The sequence below is a fragment of the Amblyomma maculatum genome, chromosome 7 (assembly GCF_055883805.1).
Source record: "Amblyomma maculatum isolate TAMU_Amacu chromosome 7, ASM5588380v1, whole genome shotgun sequence".
Classification (NCBI taxonomy): Eukaryota; Metazoa; Arthropoda; class Arachnida; order Ixodida; family Ixodidae; genus Amblyomma; species Amblyomma maculatum.
In genome coordinates, this window is record NC_139350.1 from 81,091,326 (window position 1) to 81,115,344 (window position 24,019).

Sequence of the window (24,019 nt, forward strand, 5' to 3'; positions counted from 1 at the left end):
ACCCTTCGGAAAGCTGCATTAGGATGCATCGCCACGCCAAACGCTACTTAAGGATTGCATGCTCTAATTTGCGTTGCACATTTAAAATATATATTTTAATGTTTTTTTAAAGTCAGTAAAATACAGTAAAAATATTGCCTTTATAGTCTGAAAGCTTAGTGTTGGAAGGTCACTGTTGAAGACATGAACAAAGCATAAAGTTGAAAATGAAAATTAGATTTCAGCCGCAAATGGAACAGTCGTATTTCTTTAGTGAATTGCAGAGCAAACCAAAGTTTTTTATCCACCAAAGGAGCACAGTATGCAATACCATTTCATGTCCTGCCATCCTGAGAAATTTGGTGCACTATTTGTAATTACGACTGACTTGCATTTCAACATATACGGCAACCTACAAACAGAGTGCATTTTTCAATATTTTCCTAATGCTTTCAACCGTGTTGCACACTCCCGTTTGTTTTTAAATTAGGTGCTCTTTGTCTAGATTCGTTAACACTGACATTGCTTCACACCTTTCTTACTTTCGACAGCAGTTTCACCTTTTTACTCTGTGATGTAGCATCTGGTATGCCTCAAGGCAGTGTTCTTGGTCCTTTATTGTTTTCAATATATGTAAATGATTTATCTACTGGATTTATCTTCCCTTCAATTTTTCGCAGATGACCACATTCATAGTTGATCACCTTGCTCTCCGAAATGACCTGAACCTAATCTCAGACTGGTGCAATAAATGAAAAACGAATATTAACTCTACTAAATGCAAGATTTTAAGCCACAAGTGTATTAATCATAACTTTTCGTACCTCACAGAGAGCATCATTCATCTGATGCACAATATTTCATGGCCCATGCACATTCATGCCATTTGTGCGAAAGCTTCCACATCACTCGAGTACCTGCAGCGAAACTTGCATACATCTTTTAACAGCATAAGAAAACAGGCATGCCTAGCATTCGTACAGCCACAACTAGAATTTGCATCACCCGCATAGGTCCATATCAAACTACTTAATCAACACACTAGAATCCATCCAAAATAGAGCTGCTTGTCTCACGACACACAAGTACTGCATGACACTACAGTTGCTACTGCAGGTTAACACAGATCAAGCATGATACCTGCCTTCAGCCATTAGACATTCATTGCTCCATCGCTCTTTTATGGTTACTTCATAAATATTCTTACAGCACCAGGCCACCTCCATTACCTCTGGAAGCTGTTTCATGCATTTCACATTGCCTACATAACCAGTGCAGCATAAAACACACTCACGGAAGAACTCAAGCTTTTCATTCATCCGCACTTCCATGTGCTGTAGTTTGGAATGATCGTCCTGCCATTATTGCGTGTATGTGCAACCATTAATCATTCCATGACTAGCTAGGCAAACATTTTCTCCTGCGATATCTTAGGATTGGTTTGGTCTGAGGGGTTTAACGTCCCAAAGCAACTCAGGCTATGAGAGAAGCCGTAGTGGAGAACTCCGGAATTTTGACCTCCTGGGGTTTCTTAACGTGCACTGACATCACACAGCAGACGGGCGCTTTGCTCTTCGCCTCCACCGAAAGGCAACTGGCGAGGCTGGGATTCGATCCCGCATTCTTGGGAACACTAGTCGAGCGCTGTAACCACTGCACCACCCCGACGGGGTAGCGATATCTTAACAATTCTTTATCTTTGTTCTGCAGTTTGTGATTTTTTTTTTCATTGTTATGGAATTTTATTTTGGTTTCTTGTGCGCTTTAATTTTTCAATAACTGACATTAGTAATATTTCCACTGCCTTTTTTTTCTAGACATGTACTTCCCATATTTTGCATTCATGCCGCTACTAAGCACCTTTAATCTATGTAAAATTTGCACCCTTAAGTTTTGTAATGTACAATACTTTCTGTTCATTTGTGCCTTGTAGTTCATGTATTAACTGCTTTTTTTTTGTACATATATCATTTTTTGTCCTCCTCACTCACTGTCTTTCTGGGCCCTGTAAGAAATCATAAATAAATATCACTAATGAAAATATGCCTCAACTGAAAGCGTTACTTGAAAAGCAGTAGTAATTTTTCCAAAATCTTGCCAAAGAACCTTAAGAAATCGTGACAGTAAGCATCAATTCCCATATCTGTCAAATCTGGAAAGTGTTTTGCTGATAGGTATTACAATGAAAAGCTGCCTGTTTGAGGTTGTGGAAAAAATTACTGAGTCACAACATTGAAGATGCCTTGATGAACCAGTGTGAGGACTTTGAAGCATTTTCTTCTTTTGCCAACAAACACTGACATTCGAGATTACACCTGGTGTGCCATTTTCATTAGGAGTGCAAAAATCTCAAGGTGACAGGAGAACTACTAAACTTTATCCCAATAAAAGGCATGACTACAGCAGAAGACATTAATATTCTTGAAGGGGTTGTTCAATACACCAGTTAGCACTAGGAAGGGATGGTGTGTGTTGCAAATGACAGAGAGCCTTTAATGGTTGAAACCAGGAGCAGTCTTGTGGGACAATTGAGAACGAAGGTTTCAGTGTCAACAGATAGTGTTTTGCAGTGCATTGCACATTCCACCAAGAAGTACTATGCAGCAAGTCACTGAGCATAAAATCTGTCATGGACGTTGTATTTGGTGCAGTGCACTTCATTGGGAGTTCACAATCACAATCTCTTTCTATCTGTGCAATAAGAGGTAGAATATACTAATACTGGGAAATCATCCAGCAGTAGCAGAGATGCGACTTGTGGATGGCTAGCGGAAAAGTGCTGAAGAGATTTTTTGTACCTCAGAAAGGAAACTAACCCCTTCTTGAGGAGAAAAGTAGGTAGACTGCTGATGTGTAAGATAAGAAGTGGCTTTGTTCCCCTTGTATTTCTCACATAGTTATGTGATCCCCTGAACATCTTGAATGCAGAACTTCAGGGAAAAAAAATAGGCAAGGATGTTTGTGCCTTTCAGGTGAGATTACAACTCTGGCAGCACCAAATAAAAGCAAGTCCACAGGACCACTTTACAACTATTGCTTAGAATCTTGTGATGTTTTTGCAGATTTGCTCAACGATAGGGAGGAAAATTTTGAAATTTTGTTCCAAGACATGCATGCCTCTCCAAAGAATTCAAAAAGGTTTCTGTTAACTATTTCTTGTGCAGATCAACAATGTCAAGCCCAAGTTGCAAATGGCACCGAATTTCAGCAACCACAGCATACAGGAGTTTGAGGATACAGGTGTTGCTGAGTTTTACTTTTTTTTTGAACAAGACACTTGATCGAGCTCTGGATCACCAAGCGACAAAAATCATTGCATTTTCAAAAGCTCACAATCGTGCGAGCAATTATCACTACCATCTGTACTGAAACAGTCATTCCACGTGAAATGCTCCAGACACCATTGATGACCACCACTGACTGTTTAAAAAAACAAGAATGGGCATGTTGGTAATTGTGTGAACAGCTTTTCATTGCTATCACCTGATATCACTGGCATGTATGTCATGAAACTTCTCGAACACGTCATTGCATCTAACATGGCACAATTTTGAGGAGGCTTCTGAAGGCTCTTTCTTTCCAATACAGCACGGATTTAGAAAACTATACTATCATGAGCCACGCAACTGTGGGCCTTACTAATGAGCTGCTACACAGAAGACAAGACTCCTCAAAATAACTATGTATTCCTCGACTATACTAAAGCCTTCATTCCATTTCCACATTGTTGTCTGATAGCTGACCTATCATCTTTGGGCCATGATTCCTTAGCAATTGCTTGAATAAGAAACTTTTTCTCAATTTGTAAGCAGCTCACTTTTGTCAATAATTGATCCTATTTAAACAGTACAACACCTAACATACTACAAGGTAGTATAATAGGCCCGTTATTATTTCTGGTCTGCAAAATAAGGACTGGAAGCAGGCTCGAGCATTTTGGAGTAGCCCAGGGGGCAGTAATGATGCTATTATGGAGCAGCTTTTGAGCAATAAAAAGAGAATTTTTGAACAATTATGTATTGGAACATGTTTTATAGGGCCAAACATTTTTATTAACTGCATTTTTTATCCCTGAAATATATAGGAATTTCATCTGGTCAATTTTAATTCAACATTCAGTGCTTCGCTGGCTATGCATGCCTCCCTGTCGAGTCAGGACAAACAGCCCAAACCATGTACAGAAGATTAAAATAATACAGCTGACCTAAACAACAATTTGGAACAGACTAACAGCAAGCAGAACGCTTGCTTCACTACAATACTGAATATCAAGTTTGACTAAAAGTTTTCGACTATTTTGGTTTCATTGATTCAAATGTGGAGTGTAGCATGTTGATGCATTGAAGCACTCCCACTAGCTTGGAGTTCACATCAATGAGCAGTATATTTCTGCTCCCTATCTTGTGCATATCCTGTTTCATCCTATGCTTGTGCCTATAAAATTCCTGGGAATTCGTCAGTAGTGCATTCAGGGTGTATAGATAAAACTAAAGAGCAGCCTTTTCCTCTTTTAGCTTGTTTACTTCACTGCTTTTTGGCAATACATCCTCATGCTTTCACTTGAGAGACGCTGGGGCATCCTTAATTTCAACACACTGGAATTAGGCCCTGTATGGCTTTGCAACACTTGTGAGAACATTTGTAGCAATTGGCACCTTCAAGGTGCCAACCCCATAATGCTTCAACTACGTTTTTGTAGGCTTGAGATGGTTGTTAATAGAGAGGCTCAGTGGTGAAATACCTTCTTGCTTTAGCAGCAGAAGCATCAGAACAACTCATGTAGATCTTTGTAGCTGGACAAGTTGGCCAACATCTCGTGGTAGTTTGTAGTGTTTGCTTTTCTTGCTTCTCTTACTACCAATGACTCAAAAGGCTAGGAGGTGGTGCTAGTTCATACACAAAGAACATTTTTTGAAATTCCCTCCAATCACTTGTGCAGCATCAAGACCGCTCCATCGAAATGCACTAGGCGTGTTAGTATACAGATATTGGAAAGTTGGTGCAACAAGCTCTGGTAGGAATTGTAGTGAATAGAAAGAAGTGGGGAACTAAAGAAAAAACTAGTTTCTCGTTTCAAATTTCCTCGCGAAAAAAATATTTATCATGCTTCGTGTATCTCTTAGTTTATGAAAATTTTATTTGTATTACCATTGCAAGAACACTTATAACTGTAGTACCAGTGTGCTGCCATTGCTTGAACTATGACAGTCCTTACACGGCCGCTCAATGGAGGCGCACTTGGTACGGCCCGTCGCGTCGCGCCGCAATGGCTGGGGAAGCGCGTATTGGGAGAAGTTACAGTTTCCGCCGTCATTCTCCGCGGGGGCGCCACCACTCCGGGACGAGGCGCCGCCGGCTACCGCCGGCACGGTCGGCCAGACGACGCGGAAAGGACTTCGCTCGCTGTTTTGGCGCGTGTTTTAGTTGTAGTTGCTCAGCATGCCCGCGTGGTTCTGCTAGTTCTGCGTGCATTGCATCGGTGCCTGTGTCAACAGCGTCCTAAACGCATGCGTCACTATGCCACGCAACTGCTGAGTGCGCTATGCACCACGAACTCAAGGAAAGATCCGAAGATCGGTTACCACGAGTTCCCGTGCGATTTACAACGTCGAGCAGCATGGCTGAAAAACATACCTCGGGAGGGCTCGGCCGGAAAAGGAAGCCAGTGGGAGCCGAGTGACAAGTCACTGGTATGCTCACTGCACTTCACAGACGGCTACTACAGGAAGAACACAAAACTGAAGATCCTGCTTCCATCAGCCGTCCCCTCCGTATTCGCGAACTACCCACGTTACATGCAACCAGCAAGTTCGCAAAGAACAAAGAGACCTCGAGTTGACCGGTCTGCTGATGGCACAGTTCAGAGAACTCCAGCTGAGCGTGACGGGTCCAGAGAGGATCCAAATGTGAGTGGGTCTCGTCTTTCTGATTGCTACCACGATGTTGCTCCTGAAGTAAGCACGCAAGTGAGCATCAAAAGTAACGTGTTGGTGGAGGATGCATGCCAGACTGCGTTGGAAATCTGTAGCAAAAATGCTTTGCTGGTTGATGAGGCTTGTCAGACTGCGTTCAATCTCACGAGCGTGTTGGACGATGCAAAGAAGGCCGAGAACAGGCTGAAATCGAAAATCGCTCGCCAAGCAAAAGCGCTGCAAAAACTGCAAGCCGAGCACGACAAATTGAAAGAGCGCTTGCAAGGTTATGAAGAAAACAAGGCGGTTCAGGACTTCATGAAGTCACTGAAATAAGCCGAAGCAGGTGAAAAAACAGCTCTCTTCATCAGAAATCAAGTGACCAACTGTTGCATGAAAGAACTGTGTACAGTGAGCGTGTTCTGAGAGAGTGCATACTTTAGAAAGCATGCTCAAGCAAAGGCTACGAGCACGTCCGATCAAGAGGTCTTTTTAAGCTGCCGTACCGTACCACTCTGCAGAAATATGTTGGTCAGTCAACAGGAGAAGTTGGTGCGACATTTCTCATCAAAGAACGCCTTCGTGTGGAATACGAAAACTTGAGTGTGCCGCAAGAGGCCTACTGTTCATTAATTGTTGATGAGATGTCTATAGCTCAAAAAGTCATATATGACCGGCAAGTCGACAAAGTGTTTGGCCTCGTAGACATCGGCTCTGCAGAGCTCTCAACAACAATCCCTCAGGTGGCAAACCGTCTGTTGTGTTTTGTTTTGAGAGGCTTATCGACATCTTACATCATACCAGTGGGTTATTTTTTCACCCGCTGCCTTAAGAATGATAAGCTTCATTCAATGGCCATGGAAGTCATGCAGTCAGTCGAAGAGGTTGGCTTTCGCATAGCAAGAATTGTTGCGGACAACCATCAAACTAACGTTGCCTTTTTCAAGAGCCTTTCAGAGGAAGGTGCACTTGTACATGCGGTGCCTCACCCTTTCAGAAGTGACCCCCTTTTTTGGCGTTTGACCCAAACCACTTGATAAAAAATCTCCGCACGAACTTTCTGGAAAGAGAAATGATGGATGACGGGCAGGCCATTCGAGGTGGATATTACTTGAAGAAGATTTTTGACATACAATCCCAATTTCTAGTTAAACCTCTAAAGTTCCTCACGCGGGCTCATGTTGAGCCAAGCAACCTTGAAAAAATGAAGGTGCGCAGGGCAGTAGATATATTTTCCCCACCTGTGATAGCCACACTTCAGTTCCTCCAGAGCAACCCTCAGTGCGACCCTGAAGCGTGTGAGTTTCAAGATAGTTCCGCCACAATCACGTTTATGCAAATGATATCGAAATGGTATGCCTTGCACAACATTTCATCAGTGAAGGCATGGAATCACCAAGAGGAGCCACTCTATCTGTCAGATGACGAGCGGCTCTCTTGGTTATAACCGAGTTGGACTTTGTTCGCTATATCGAAGACATTCAGGTCCAAGGAGGCACGTCGAAGCAAAGGCTAACCAAGGAAACGTACGAAGCAACAATCATGACAACCAGATCAACAGTTGCGGTTATTGAGTACCTGCTTGATCACGTCAAGTAAGTATCTTTACAATAATGTCTTCTGTGCGCCTTACTAGTGCATTGCATCTGACCGAATATTTTCAGCTTCCGGTACGTCCTAACGCAGGCCCTGAACAGCGATCCTGTAGAATCGCTTTTTAGCAGCCTAAGGCAATTCAATGGCGGCAACGACAGAGCTGACGCAAGGGCTGCAGTTTTCACTTCAGAGAAAATACTGAAGGTACCATTAACGACAAACGAAAATCAATGGAGATAATACAAATTTTTCCATGCTTTGTGCAGGTTGGCATCTTGCAAGCATCAAAGTCCGCAAATGCACCTATTAACTCTGAGGCGAAGGCAGCTATAAAATTTGGCATTAAAGATTACGAAAGTCGTACCTTGCCCGCTGCCATCACCTCTGCTGCGAGAGTTTTCGAGAGAGCTTGGATACATTTATGTGTGGTGTGAACCAGCAGCAGACATAGAGTCAGCACCGATCGCATACTTGGCTGGTTACCTTGCACGTGCATGTGAAGAGAAGGTATGAATAGTTTTACAAAATTGCATGAAACATTCCTTTTTTTTTAATTTGGTTGTTGTTTTCAGTGCTTGCCTTAGGGGGGGGGGTCTTTATTATTTATATTTAACAAAAGTTTAAATGTATTCGAGTGCTTACTTTAGAGTGTCATTATTTTTTTATTAGTCCCAATCCTTTGATAACGGTTTGTACCCGTTTTCAGGTGCCTTGTGATTCCTGCAAAACCCTGCTGCAGTTAGCAAAGCCAACTGAAGCAATTTATGGAATTATCAAGAATCTTGACGATGGACACCTAAGGTATCCGAAAATGGAGGTAGTTGCCTTGTGCAAGCTTAATGCACCTTTGTTAGCAAAGTGATGAAGTGCCCAGAGGTCAGAAGAAGCAGCAAGTTATGCAACATGTTGGTTTCATCCATTCTTCCCTATTTTGTGCAATGTCCGGAGTTGATTTGCGAGAGAGAAGACCGCAGTCACACCAAGGACCTCTGCAAAACGTTTTTAACGAAATTAATGCGACCCCTGCTGACCAACTGGACAGGAAATATAAACCTGACAGTGGAAAAAATAATACTTGCACACAAACCTCTTTCTAGGAAAGTTCTTCGTTTGTAATAGGCTTGGGTGTCCTCTGTGCGTCATGTGGCTTCAAAATAAAAAGAAAAAAAATTGCCTAACCTTCGGGCGTCTGGTTGAACTGGTTGTCTCGTGTTGTTTCTTTTGTAAGTTTGTGTCAGCTAGTATATTCAGGTGGTGCTTCTCACTTCAATATTATTTCCAGCGAAAATGGAGGAACACGCTGAACAATAATGCTGAACGCTACGTCCTGAATTGTGAGTTTCCACAAAGTGCACGCTGAATAAATGGCCCCAAACTTTGTCAGGAGTTCAAGATTGTAATATGTTATATGTTATTACAGTGGTTTAAACGCCCGTAACTAAGTGGGTGCCCACTCGGCGAGGCGCTCTGCTTCTTCGATTCTCGTTGTAAACGGGTCCACGTCTAACTTAGAAAAGCGCTTTCATAGTGACATGCCGCTATCACCTTATCAATAACAAATTTGCACGTGCAATCACCATAATGTGTGAAACGCAGCTCATAAATCCTAAAATGATCCAGCGCCGCTCGCGCGGACGCCTAAACGAAAGCACAGGCACGGCCGCTGCGCGCAGCTCTCCTCCTGGACTTGTCCCGGAGCAGTGGCGCCGCGGCGGTGGCGATGAGAACTAGGCGCAATACGGCTCTTTCGGGCGACGCGACGGGCCGCACCCAAGTGCGCCTCCATTGAGCGGCCGTGGTCCTTATAGCATGGACATGCAACCAACCTGCAGCACTTCTGACATTTGCTTAATTGAATTGGATCGAATCATATTTTTTTGTAGGCAGCATTAATGGCCCATCGTTTGACAAAAGTCCATTGTCGTGTACGATGTGTTTTGCACCGAATACTGAAAGAACAAACAGTAGTCTTTTTACGTGTTTATGTGTGAGCTCTGCGTCCTAACAAGTGGTGATGGACGAAAGACATCCCCAAGACGAGGGATGAAGAGCAGTAATGGGGACCGGAAGACTAGTGCCTGAAAGGCGGTAAGAAGCGAATGAAACACTGGCTGGAAGAGAGGCATGCCACTCTATGGAGGGGTGTACTCCAAACTGGCCGCAGTCTGTGCTTCGAAGCTATGACTTACGGCTGTAACGGCCATTGGGGCCTGGGGTCAAAGAAGCAACCACGACTGTGGCGTTCAGAAATTTAGAAAAAAAAAACAACGAAGAAGAAGGATCTTCCAACAATCAGGTGAAAAAAACTTCAAGGGAGAGGGAAAATTCGAGGAGAGCAGATCGACGCAAGAGACAGGAAGATTGAACTCTGCTGTCGAACAGAGAAGCCACACTCTGAGTGCAATTTATTGTTCACAATTGTGGAAATCAATTCCTTGTAATCTGGAATTGTCAACTGCTGTTGGGCTTTGTTGGAGAATGCCTGAAAGACGGAATAAGGAACCTGCCTGACTCCCATGTTCTGCTAAATTTAATGGCAAAACACCAAGGCAGCCAGTTTGGAGAAGTTATGGTGCAATATTGTATTTTTGAATAAGATTGAGCAGGGAAAGCAGTTTGGAGCAGAATGGAGCAACAAATCCATTCCTGCATAAATGTCCTGCCGTTAAATATTGCCTCAGCCATCGGACTATTTGCCGAGTATTACATTATTTATAGAAAAATCCTGTCTATTGACAACAATGCTTTTCAGGAAGATCAGTACTAGCTGGTGTTCATTATGAAAAATCCCCTTACGCTATAAAAGCCTGATAATGTCATTTAGTCACAAAGAATTCGATTCTCTTTACTTATTAACTGCATAAGTCCAGGCACTGTTGTGTCATCATACAAGTGCCTAGCGTTCATTTTGTTTTCTTTCACGAAAAGCCAATACAGAAAAAGCTTTTGCTAAAGACAACCGTCCATCTATATAAAATATCACCTCAGAGGCACGCTCACTTGCACCCAGCAGCTTGCCTATCAAATGTTTGTTCTGCCTTAACTTGAATATGCATCTTTCATTGTCCTTCATCAACACTACTTACTTGACTCCATAGAGCACATAAAAAGTGCTGCAGCTTGTTTCATTGTTCAACATGACAGCTGAAATTTTACTAAGATTAAGAGACTGCCGTTCCTCTTGTCCTTAGAATCTCACAGAACAGCACTTATTTGCCTCTTCCATAAAATTGCTTACAGCGGGCACCGTTTTACCCCCCCCTCGAGCACAATTGAGCTGCACATTCCACATGATTACCCCAGTTTCAAGTGTTCCTTGGAAAGAACCACTGCTTTTTATTAATCAGCACTGTCAGTCATGTGCTATCGTGTATTGTCATGTTTTTCAAGACATTGTTGTTCATGTCTCTGACCCCGTTACTTTCGAAGCAAAAATATGCTGCATTTTGTTGTGAAGTGTTTTCCATCATGAGCTCTATTTTCGAATTGGTCATTTACTATGGTAAAATGATGTTGAAATAATGCTGTTCTATTGTCACCCCAGTTTCTAATGCAGCCTCCTCACACTTGCTGGAGCATGTTAGGCATGTGAACAAAAAAAAAATTAAGTAAATTGACACAGCCAAGCTGAGGTTATCGAAATGGGGAGAGAGGGCGAATATTACGCTAGTAGACTATTTTTTACCAAAAGAGCTCGCCAGTTCATGGCCAAATGCAGGCGCTAAATTTCTCCTAGACCGTTTATATAGATTATAGATATAGATATATAGAACGCGTTTATAGATTATACGTACAATGAATAAATGTTGCTGCAAGTCAGCCCTTAGATCATAGTATGGTCTCAATTCTGCTTGCTTCTTCTGTACTCTGTTCGCTGGTAATGCGTAGATCAAGACACACACGAGACCAAACGTTGCACGAAACAGCATGCATACTCACCTCCGGGTTCAGTATCACAACATGGTTCATCAGCTGAAAAGTCCTCTTGATCTTTTTGTTAAGTAATCGACGGCCGTTGAGCCAGCGGCGGCTTGCTTCATTGTCTGCTCCGAAGCAGCGTGGCAAAATGTTCGTGACAAAAACAATGCCCACGCCACCCAGAAGCTGCAGGACGAGGGCCTAGGATGTGAAATGATAAATGAGACTTTATTACTGCAATTAAAAAGCGTCGACGATTTGTAAGATCACGTACCTTAATGTTCTTGCAAATATCTTGCGGTCTGAAATCCGGGTTGCATAGGTCGTTGCCGCCGACGTATACAATCGCAAAGTCTGCGCGCCGCAGATCAAGGCGCCGCACGGCGTCTGCAAGACGCAAGGCGTCGTAGCCTCCGAAGCTGAATGTGCAGGTCTCTACAGATGGAATTAACCGCAGACGAGCCCTGCACAAACGCTTCAGCTGCCTAACGCCAACCAGTAAACCTCGCAATGCCATGGCGGATGATGGACGCTGTGGGCTGAAACAAACTAAAGTTCGCGCGCAGAGAAGGTACACGTGCACAACGCATACAACAAACCTTGGTTGGGTACAGTGGCTGGGGACATCCAGAAAGCTAGGGACCAAACAGCACTAGGTTCGATTCAACTAGGGAAGGCATAGGGACGGCTTGGAGTTGGGTTCGGCTAACGATTGCACGCGAGTAAATCGTTAGCCGAACCCAACTCCAAGCCGTCCCTATGCCTTCCCTAGTTGAATCGAACCTAGTGCTGTTTGGTCCCTAGCTTTCTGGATGTCCCCAGCCACTGTACTATGGTGGCTACTGTACCCAACCAAGGTTTGTTGTATGCGTTGTGCACGTGTACCTTCTCTGCGCGCGAACTTTAGTTTGTTGCAGCCCACAGCGTCCATCATCCGCCATGGCATTGCGAGGTTTACTGGTTGGCGATAGGCAGCTGAAGCGTTTGTGCAGGGCTCGTCTGCGGTTAATTCCATCTGTAGAGACCTGCACATTCAGCTTCGGAGGCTACGACGCCTTGCGTCTTGCAGACGCCGTGCGGCGCCTTGATCTGCGGCGCGCAGACTTTGCGATTGTATACGTCGGCGGCAACGACCTATGCAACCCGGATTTCAGACCGCAAGATATTTGCAAGAACATTAAGGTATGTGATCTTACAAATCGTCGACGCTTTTTAATTGCAGTAATAAAGTCTCATTTATCATTTCACATCCTAGGCCCTCGTCCTGCAGCTTCTGGGTGGCGTGGGCATTGTTTTTGTCACGAACATTTTGCCACGCTGCTTCGGAGCAGACAATGAAGCAAGCCGCCGCTGGCTCAACGGCCGTCGATTACTTAACAAAAAGATCAAGAGGACTTTTCAGCTGATGAACCATGTTGTGATACTGAACCCGGAAGTGAGTATGCATGCTGTTTCGTGCAACGTTTGGTCTTGTGTGTGTCTTGATCTACGCATTACCAGCGAACAGAGCACAGAAGAAGCAAGCAGAATTGAGACCATACTATGATCTAAGGGCTGACTTGCAGCAACATTTATTCATTGTACGTATAATCTATAAACGCGTTCTATATATCTATATCTATAATCTATATAAACGGTCTAGGAGAAATTTAGCGCCTGCATTTGGCCATGAACTGGCGAGCTCTTTTGGTAAAAAATAGTCTACTAGCATAATATTCGCCCTCTCTCCCCATTTCGATAACCTCAGCTTGGCTGTGTCAATTTACTTAATTTTTTTTTGTTCACATGCCTAACATGCTCCAGCAAGTGTGAGGAGGCTGCATTAGAAACTGGGGTGACAATAGAACAGCATTATTTCAACATCATTTTACCATAGTAAATGACCAATTCGAAAATAGAGCTCATGATGGAAAACACTTCACAACAAAATGCAGCATATTTTTGCTTCGAAAGTAACGGGGTCAGAGACATGAACAACAATGTCTTGAAAAACATGACAATACACGATAGCACATGACTAACAGTGCTGATTAATAAAAAGCAGTGGTTCTTTCCAAGGAACACTTGAAACTGGGGTAATCATGTGGAATGTGCAGCTCAATTGTGCTCGAGGTGGGGTAAAACGGTGCCCGCTGTAAGCAATTTTATGGAAGAGGCAAATAAGTGCTGTTCTGTGAGATTCTAAGGACAAGAGGAACGGCAGTCTCTTAATCTTAGTAAAATTTCAGCTGTCATGTTGAACAATGAAACAAGCTGCAGCACTTTTTATGTGCTCTATGGAGTCAAGTAAGTAGTGTTGATGAAGGACAATGAAAGATGCATATTCAAGTTAAGGCAGAACAAACATTTGATAGGCAAGCTGCTGGGTGCAAGTGAGCGTGCCTCTGAGGTGATATTTTATATAGATGGACGGTTGTCTTTAGCAAAAGCTTTTTCTGTATTGGCTTTTCGTGAAAGAAAACAAAATGAACGCTAGGCACTTGTATGATGACACAACAGTGCCTGGACTTATGCAGTTAATAAGTAAAGAGAATCGAATTCTTTGTGACTAAATGACATTATCAGGCTTTTATAGCGAAAGGGGATTTTTCATAATGAACACCAGCTAGTACTGATCTTCCTGAAAAGCATTGTTGTCAATAGACAGGATTTTTCTATAAATAATGTAATACTCGGCAAATAGTCCGATGGCTGAGGCAATATTTAACGGCAGGACATTTATGCAGGAATGGATTTGTTGCTCCATTCTGCTCCAAACTGCTTTCCCTGCTCAATCTTATTCAAAAATACAATATTGCACCATAACTTCTCCAAACTGGCTGCCTTGGTGTTTTGCCATTAAATTTAGCAGAACATGGGAGTCAGGCAGGTTCCTTATTCCGTCTTTCAGGCATTCTCCAACAAAGCCCAACAGCAGTTGACAATTCCAGATTACAAGGAATTGATTTCCACAATTGTGAACAATAAATTGCACTCAGAGTGTGGCTTCTCTGTTCGACACCAGAGTTCAATCTTCCTGTCTCTTGCGTCGATCTGCTCTCCTCGAATTTTCCCTCTCCCTTGAAGTTTTTTTCACCTGATTGTTGGAAGATCCTTCTTCGTTGTTTTTTTTTTCTAAATTTCTGAACGCCACAGTCGTGGTTGCTTCTTTGACCCCAGGCCCCAATGGCCGTTACAGCCGTAAGTCATAGCTTCGAAGCACAGACTGCGGCCAGTTTGGAGTACACCCCTCCATAGAGTGGCATGCCTCTCTTCCAGCCAGTGTTTCATTCGCTTCTTACCGCCTTTCAGGCACTAGTCTTCCGGTCCCCATTACTGCTCTTCATCCCTCGTCTTGGGGATGTCTTTCGTCCATCACCACTTGTTAGGACGCAGAGCTCACACATAAACACGTAAAAAGACTACTGTTTGTTCTTTCAGTATTCGGTGCAAAACACATCGTACACGACAATGGACTTTTGTCAAACGATGGGCCATTAATGCTGCCTACAAAAAAATATGATTCGATCCAATTCAATTAAGCAAATGTCAGAAGTGCAGCAGGTTGGTTGCATGTCAAGAGTTGCATGTCCATGCTATAAGGACTGTCATAGTTCAAGCAATGGCAGCACACTGGTACTACAGTTATAAGTGTTCTTGCAATGGTAATACAAATAAAATTTTCATAAACTAAGAGATACACGAAGCATGATAAATATTTTTTTCGCGAGGAAATTTGAAACGATAAACTAGTTTTTTCTTTAGTTCCCCACTTCTTTCTATTCACTACAATTCCTACCAGAGCTTGTTGCACCAACTTTCCAATATCTGTATACTAACACGCCTAGTGCATTTCGATGGAGCGGTCTTGATGCTGCACAAGTGATTGGAGGGAATTTCAAAAAATGTTCTTTGTGTATGAACTAGCACCACCTCCTAGCCTTTTGAGTCATTGGTAGTAAGAGAAGCAAGAAAAGCAAACACTACAAACTACCACGAGATGTTGGCCAACTTGTCCAGCTACAAAGATCTACATGAGTTGTTCTGATGCTTCTGCTGCTAAAGCAAGAAGGTATTTCACCACTGAGCCTCTCTATTAACAACCATCTCAAGCCTACAAAAACGTAGTTGAAGCATTATGGGGTTGGCACCTTGAAGGTGCCAATTGCTACAAATGTTCTCACAAGTGTTGCAAAGCCATACAGGGCCTAATTCCAGTGTGTTGAAATTAAGGAAGCCCCAGCGTCTCTCAAGTGAAAGCATGAGGATGTATTGCCAAAAAGCAGTGAAGTAAACAAGCTAAAAGAGGAAAAGGCTGCTCTTTAGTTTTATCTATCCACCCTGAATGCACTACTGACGAATTCCCAGGAATTTTATAGGCACAAGCATAGGATGAAACAGGATATGCACAAGATAGGGAGCAGAAATATACTGCTCATTGATGTGAACTCCAAGCTAGTGGGAGTGCTTCAATGCATCAACATGCTACACTCCACATTTGAATCAATGAAACCAAAATAGTCGAAAACTTTTAGTCAAACTTGATATTCAGTATTGTAGTGAAGCAAGCGTTCTGCTTGCTGTTAGTCTGTTCCAAATTGTTGTTTAGGTCAGCTGTATTATTTTAATCTTCTGTACATGGTTTGGGCTGTTTGTCCTGACTCGACAGGGAGGCATGCATAGCCAGCGAAGCACTGAATGTTGAATTAAAATTGACCAGATGAAATTCCTATATATTTCAGGGATAAAAAAATGCAGTTAATAAAAATGTTTGGCCCTATAAAACATGTTCCAATACATAATTGTTCAAAAATTCTCTTTTTATTGCTCCAAAGCTGCTCCATAATAGCATCATTACTGCCCCCTGGGCTACTCCAAAATGCTCGAGCCTGCTTCCAGTCCTTATTTTGCAGACCAGAAATAATAACGGGCCTATTATACTACCTTGTAGTATGTTAGGTGTTGTACTGTTTAAATAGGATCAATTATTGACAAAAGTGAGCTGCTTACAAATTGAGAAAAAGTTTCTTATTCAAGCAATTGCTAAGGAATCATGGCCCAAAGATGATAGGTCAGCTATCAGACAACAATGTGGAAATGGAATGAAGGCTTTAGTATAGTCGAGGAATACATAGTTATTTTGAGGAGTCTTGTCTTCTGTGTAGCAGCTCATTAGTAAGGCCCACAGTTGCGTGGCTCATGATAGTATAGTTTTCTAAATCCGTGCTGTATTGGAAAGAAAGAGCCTTCAGAAGCCTCCTCAAAATTGTGCCATGTTAGATGCAATGACGTGTTCGAGAAGTTTCATGACATACATGCCAGTGATATCAGGTGATAGCAATGAAAAGCTGTTCACACAATTACCAACATGCCCATTCTTGTTTTTTTAAACAGTCAGTGGTGGTCATCAATGGTGTCTGGAGCATTTCACGTGGAATGACTGTTTCAGTACAGATGGTAGTGATAATTGCTCGCACGATTGTGAGCTTTTGAAAATGCAATGATTTTTGTCGCTTGGTGATCCAGAGCTCGATCAAGTGTCTTGTTCAAAAAAAAAGTAAAACTCAGCAACACTTGTATCCTCAAACTCCTGTATGCTGTGGTTGCTGAAATTCGGTGCCATTTGCAACTTGGGCTTGACATTGTTGATCTGCACAAGAAATAGTTAACAGAAACCTTTTTGAATTCTTTGGAGAGGCATGCATGTCTTGGAACAAAATTTCAAAATTTTCCTCCCTATCGTTGAGCAAATCTGCAAAAACATCACAAGATTCTAAGCAATAGTTGTAAAGTGGTCCTGTGGACTTGCTTTTATTTGGTGCTGCCAGAGTTGTAATCTCACCTGAAAGGCACAAACATCCTTGCCTATTTTTTTTCCCTGAAGTTCTGCATTCAAGATGTTCAGGGGATCACATAACTATGTGAGAAATACAAGGGGAACAAAGCCACTTCTTATCTTACACATCAGCAGTCTACCTACTTTTCTCCTCAAGAAGGGGTTAGTTTCCTTTCTGAGGTACAAAAAATCTCTTCAGCACTTTTCCGCTAGCCATCCACAAGTCGCATCTCTGCTACTGCTGGATGATTTCCCAGTATTAGTATATTCTACCTCTTATTGCACAGATAGAAAGAGATTGTGATTGTGAACTCCCAATGAAGTGCACTGCACCAAATACAACGTCCATGACAGATTTTATGCTCAGTGACTTGCTGCATAGTACTTCTTGGTGGAATGTGCAATGCACTGCAAAACACTATCTGTTGACACTGAAACCTTCGTTCTCAATTGTCCCACAAGACTGCTCCTGGTTTCAACCATTAAAGGCTCTCTGTCATTTGCAACACACACCATCCCTTCCTAGTGCTAACTGGTGTATTGAACAACCCCTTCAAGAATATTAATGTCTTCTGCTGTAGTCATGCCTTTTATTGGGATAAAGTTTAGTAGTTCTCCTGTCACCTTGAGATCTTTGCACTCCTAATGAAAATGGCACACCAGGTGTAATCTCGAATGTCAGTGTTTGTTGGCAAAAGAAGAAAATGCTTCAAAGTCCTCACACTGGTTCATCAAGGCATCTTCAATGTTGTGACTCAGTAATTTTTTCCACAACCTCAAACAGGCAGCTTTTCATTGTAATACCTATCAGCAAAACACTTTCCAGATTTGACAGATATGGGAATTGATGCTTACTGTCACGATTTCTTAAGGTTCTTTGGCAAGATTTTGGAAAAATTACTACTGCTTTTCAAGTAACGCTTTCAGTTGAGGCATATTTTCATTAGTGATATTTATTTATGATTTCTTACAGGGCCCAGAAAGACAGTGAGTGAGGAGGACAAAAAATGATATATGTACAAAAAAAAAAGCAGTTAATACATGAACTACAAGGCACAAATGAACAGAAAGTATTGTACATTACAAAACTTAAGGGTGCAAATTTTACATAGATTAAAGGTGCTTAGTAGCGGCATGAATGCAAAATATGGCAAGTACATGTCTAGAAAAAAAAGGCAGTGGAAATATTACTAATGTCAGTTATTGAAAAATTAAAGCGCACAAGAAACCAAAATAAAATTCCATAACAATGAAAAAAAAAAAATCACAAACTGCAGAACAAAGATAAAGAATTGTTAAGATATCGCTACCCCGTCGGGGTGGTGCAGTGGTTACAGCGCTCGACTAGTGTTCCCAAGAATGCGGGATCGAATCCCAGCCTCGCCAGTTGCCTTTCGGTGGAGGCGAAGAGCAAAGCGCCCGTCTGCTGTGTGATGTCAGTGCACGTTAAGAAACCCCAGGAGGTCAAAATTCCGGAGTTCTCCACTACGGCTTCTCTCATAGCCTGAGTTGCTTTGGGACGTTAAACCCCTCAGACCAAACCAATCCTAAGATATCGCAGGAGAAAATGTTTGCCTAGCTAGTCATGGAATGATTAATGGTTGCACATACACGCAATAATGGCAGGACGATCATTCCAAACTACAGCACATGGAAGTGCGGATGAATGAAAAGCTTGAGTTCTTCCGTGAGTGTGTTTTATGCTGCACTGGTTATGTAGGCAATGTGAAATGCATGAAACAGCTTCCAGAGGTAATGGAGGTGGCCTGGTGCTGTAAGAATATTTATGAAGTAACCATAAAAGAGCGATGGAGCAATGAATGTCTAATGGCTGAAGGCAGGTATCATGCTTGATCTGTGTTAACCTGCAGTAGCAACTGTAGTGTCATGCAGTACTTGTGTGTCGTGAGACAAGCAGCTCTATTTTGGATGGATTCTAGTGTGTTAATTAAGTAGTTTGATATGGACCTATGCGGGTGATGCAAATTCTAGTTGTGGCTGTACGAATGCTAGGCATGCCTGTTTTCTTATGCTGTTAAAAGATGTATGCAAGTTTCGCTGCAGGTACTCGAGTGATGTGGAAGCTTTCGCACAAATGGCATGAATGTGCGTGGGCCATGAAATATTGTGCATCAGATGAATGATGCTCTCTGTGAGGTACGAAAAGTTATGATTAATACACTTGTGGCTTAAAATCTTCCATTTAGTAGAGTTAATATTCGTTTTTCATTTATTGCACCAGTCTGAGATTAGGTTCAGGTCATTTCGGAGAGCAAGGTGATCAACTATGAATGCGGTCATCTGCGAAAAATTGAAGGGAAGATAAATCCAGTAGATAAATCATTTACATATATTGAAAACAATAAAGGACCAAGAACACTGCCTTGAGGCATACCAGATGCTACATCACAGAGTAAAAAGGTGAAACTGCTGTCGAAAGTAAGAAAGGTGTGAAGCAATGTCAGTGTTAACGAATCTAGACAAAGAGCACCTAATTTAAAAACAAACGGGAGTGTGCAACACGGTTGAAAGCATTAGGAAAATATTGAAAAATGCACTCTGTTTGTAGGTTGCCGTATATGTTGAAATGCAAGTCAGTCGTAATTACAAATAGTGCACCAAATTTCTCAGGATGGCAGGACATGAAATGGTATTGCATACTGTGCTCCTTTGGCGGATAAAAAACTTTGGTTTGCTCTGCAATTCACTAAAGAAATACGACTGTTCCATTTGCGGCTGAAATCTAATTTTCATTTTCAACTTTAGCTTTGTTCATGTCTTCAACAGTGACCTTCCAACACTAAGCTTTCAGAGTATAAAGGCAATATTTTTACTGTATTTTACTGACTTTAAAAAAACATTAAAATATATATTTTAAATGTGCAACGCAAATTAGAGCATGCAATCCTTAAGTAGCGTTTGGCGTGGCGATGCATCCTAATGCAGCTTTCCGAAGGGTATCACAAAGAATGACTTAGAAGCAGACAAAAAATAATTTCAAGTCATCCCACAACAAGGAAAGGCAAGGGCCAGCTTAATTTCGTCTTCATCCTGGAAGCCCTAATGTTTGCCTGGAATTCCTAATCTCTGCTTGCAATAATTTGTAGATGTAAGGACGAATATTTTCAAACTTGTAGCCTTTCTCACATTGCATATTGTGGCAATTGCAGTGGTAGTTTTTCAGTCTATACCTAAGGGTAAGAATGAGGTTTTTGAAATGAAGGAGGAATAAGAACAAAGTTTTCAGCATGCTGCTGGCAATCAGGAAGGCCATACCTTGAAGGGAAAGAAATATGTGGCAGATGGAAATCCTTGCTTCCTCATTAAATACGGAAACAAGGACTTGGAAAGGGCTGCAGGCACTGCATGCTACCCCACATGACAAAAAAAAAAAGCCCTTACAGTCTGCTCACAGAGGCATACTTTGTGTGTAATGCAATTTGTGCCCTTAGTGCCTTGAGAACTTGCTTTAGTTGCGAATCCCATTTTCTTCACAGCACTGAAAAAACATAATGCGATTGTTAATGCAGTGCCCCACAAGGCAAGTGATGGGCTAATTCACAGATTTAGTTTGCCCTCGGCTACTGGGAACTGCATTTTCCATGTCCTTTATCGTCACCTCAGCGGGTTCTCCTCATACAAGATAAAAGTTAATCAGTGACTCACAGTGATCTGGATAGGGACAAGGCAGGATTTTACTGCCCTTCAGTTCTCACACCAAAGTATAGCTACCTGCTGATGCAGAGCAACAGGTAGCTGTGAGTGAGATCGCCTGGAAAGAGATAGATGCAATTAAAGATCAGTTTAGTGTTGTTAGGCTAAATGTGAATTAGGTGCTCTAACACTTCACATTTTCACTTTATTTTCAGGGCGCAAATATTAGCATACTGTCTTACTTTTCTGAAAGACCACTCTTTATAGTTACGTTGCTGCTACATGTATACTAAGCCATACAAACATATCCGCATGGCCTAGGTATAGTATGTGCCTGACTCAGGATTCAGTGGTCCCATTCGCATCTCAAAGGAGCTACACAAATTGGCTGCTGCTGCCAACTTGGCCATGTCATTTCGTCTCATGACGCCATATAGCCCTTGAAACGGTCAGTGGCCAGCCATGTCACCTGCCAAATTCCACTTTCCACAAGCATGCTCGTGAGAAGGCCAGACAAACAGACATTGGAGAAATGCTGAAGTGGGATTCTTATGGGCGGCTTTTTAAATAAAAACATTCAACAGAACATTCGTTGATGACTCAGCTTCTCTTCAATGAAAAGATGGCTTAGACAGAGTTTTTGAAATGGTACGAATTATACCATTGTCACTTATTGTGAAGAGAGGAAATTTAGACTGATGCAAAATAGAAGGGGTTCTCCATCTTTCTCTATATGCACTTTTGAATACAGCTAATGTTCATCCTGACTGCGCTTACATTAACGGGGTCCTACCTTTTTGTTTCCATGAAGTGACTGTCATTCCTGGCAATATGTTTTTGGTTGATCTCAGTTTAGAAACAAAGCTGGTGGTGAAGCTGAATCATGAGCTGACTTGTGAAGCCAACACATAATTCTGGAACAAAGGCTGAAATTTGAGGACCCAGCTCAACACATTCCTTCCCTCTGCAAGCCACATACTTGAGACTTTTATTATACCTTTCCAATAAATAGTCACTAGGCATCGTCATATTGTTCACTTGACTGCTTTTTGCACTTGGCACTAGCACAGTGGACGCTGCAGTGGAACTGGTTTTTCAGCAGCCTAGACACGAGAAGTGAACAATATGGTGATGACCAGTGGCCACTAGTTGGAAAGGTGTATATAATATATATATATATATATATATATATATATACCATGCATGCTTTCTAATTTGTATCAATCTGCCTTGGTTCTGAAGAAAGTGTTTTTTTTTTTCAGCATCGCTTCCTGGATTCATCAAAAGCACCCAAGAGACACCTTTTTGCTGACGACGGTTGCCATCTGTCGGCTGGTGAGGGTATTCGGGAGGTGGCCGAGATCGTTGTCAGGGCCTTGGCTAAAGTGTATGGAGCAGGCATCCTTGGACCTTTCTCTAGAGCACCAGCCAGGCACATCATTTTTCGGTGCAGTCTCTGCGGTTCGAAGGGCGACGAGTACGGGGAGTGCTATGAGTACTGCAGGCTGTAGGACCTGCACTGTAATCTGCAGGACTCATAGCAGTGGGTATTGCCGTGAAAGTGAGACCTGGGCCCGCATTCCAAGTTTACGTCGTTATCAAAGTGTCGCTATCTCATGTGACCTCGAGTCATCTGATTGGTGGAAACACCAGAACATTATCTTCCAGTTTCGTGGTGGCAACACCCGGTTCTGGCATTTCCACCAATCAGATGACTCGAGGTCACGTGAGATAGTAACACTTCGATAACAACGCAAACTCGGAATATGGGCCCTGTTCGGTTTGATGCATGAGCTGTGCCCGCTGCTTGAAGACTGGGTACATCACCTGTGATCCTTTAATGTGCACTGACATGATAAATGGATGCCTTGTGCATGGCCTTAATTGAACGCAGCTGCCGTGGATGCGATTGAAGGCATGACTTCAAAATCATCACTTAAGCACCTTAACCGCTGAGTGGTTCCTGTTATTTATTTATTTTATTTATTTGGAATACTGCCAACCCCAAAGGGGTCATTACAGGAGTGGGTTCACAAATGAGGGCAATAGGAGAAAACAAATGCACATGAAGAAGTATGAAAGTTACAGAACCAGTGCAAATAGTGGCTGCAACAATTTATGGTGTACAGTTTGCTTCAGCAAAAAAGAAAAAAAAACACAATAACAAGCCAAATTCCTTTTTTTTTCCTATTCATGGTCAACGAAGAAAGGCCAGTAGCCTTGAAATATCAACCACAGCATGCTAACTGTGCTAACACAGCCTCAAGAGAAAATGAAGTATCAGAACGAGAAGCATGGTGGGATCGGTAAACTAAACAATGCTACTACATGATTTGAGGCATTTCTGCACTACCTGAAACATATGGCAGTACAGATGCATAGCACCACCTGTTCATAATTGGCAATACCCAATTAGAGCCATTGCATTGTTAAGGGGATTATTGCACTGTATGTACTGACACCGCAACTTGTAACCATATTAGACCACAGTCAGTGCAAACCGTGCAGAAGCATAGCGAACAAGTGTCACATCCTAGCTTCCATGGTTGTTTAGTCATCTCTGAATTTCTCATTTTGGACGCCTTTCTCTACAGCATGGAATTTTATTTATGTGAGGCATTCAGTGGTTTCACATTTGTCCATGACTGAAGCATTAACCAGCAAGTTGCAAGCTGTAGTCATGAACTGATAACAGTTTCAATTTATCTTTTTGCCTCATCATGTAACTCTCATTAATACAATCCCTCTGGTAACGGCATTTTATTTTGTTAGCAATACTCTGGACATAAAGACACTAATACAGTTCAATGAATTTAACAAACAAGTCATCATTACATTACATTTGACTGCACAGAGGTGCCTCATATGTTGCTGGAAAAAAAATAATAATTCTTTCAGAAGTTACAGTCACAAAAAGATGAGAAAAGAGTTCTGAAATAATCTTCAGAAAATCTCTACTGAACCTTCACAAAATCTCTACTGAACAGTTTCAGCAGAATCTGCAGTGGAGAAATGCGAAAGCCTGAGCGTCGCTGCTGCACACGGTACATAGAGCGCCTCTTGTCGAACAAAGCCAGCATTCCGTTGAACGCATCAAAGTTCACCGGCATTCTATAATTGTTTTACAGGAAAGGAAAGACACCGT

General features: G+C 42.2%; 1 protein-coding gene and 1 pseudogene across 1 annotated transcript; both read left to right on the forward strand.

Moving 5' to 3' along the window:
- Positions 1–6,468: 6,468 nt before the first annotated feature.
- LOC146183739 (uncharacterized) lies at positions 6,469–8,627 on the forward strand (annotated as a pseudogene).
- A 3,717-nt stretch (positions 8,628–12,344) lies between these two features.
- LOC146183740 (uncharacterized) lies at positions 12,345–22,564 on the forward strand. Its single transcript, XM_084608415.1, has 3 exons — positions 12,345–12,587; positions 12,661–12,840; positions 22,137–22,564. The coding sequence occupies exons 1-3, from the start codon at positions 12,345–12,347 to the stop codon at positions 22,383–22,385; spliced, it is 672 nt and encodes a 223-aa protein (XP_084464541.1). The 3' UTR covers positions 22,386–22,564.
- The last annotated feature ends 1,455 nt before the right edge of the window (positions 22,565–24,019 follow it).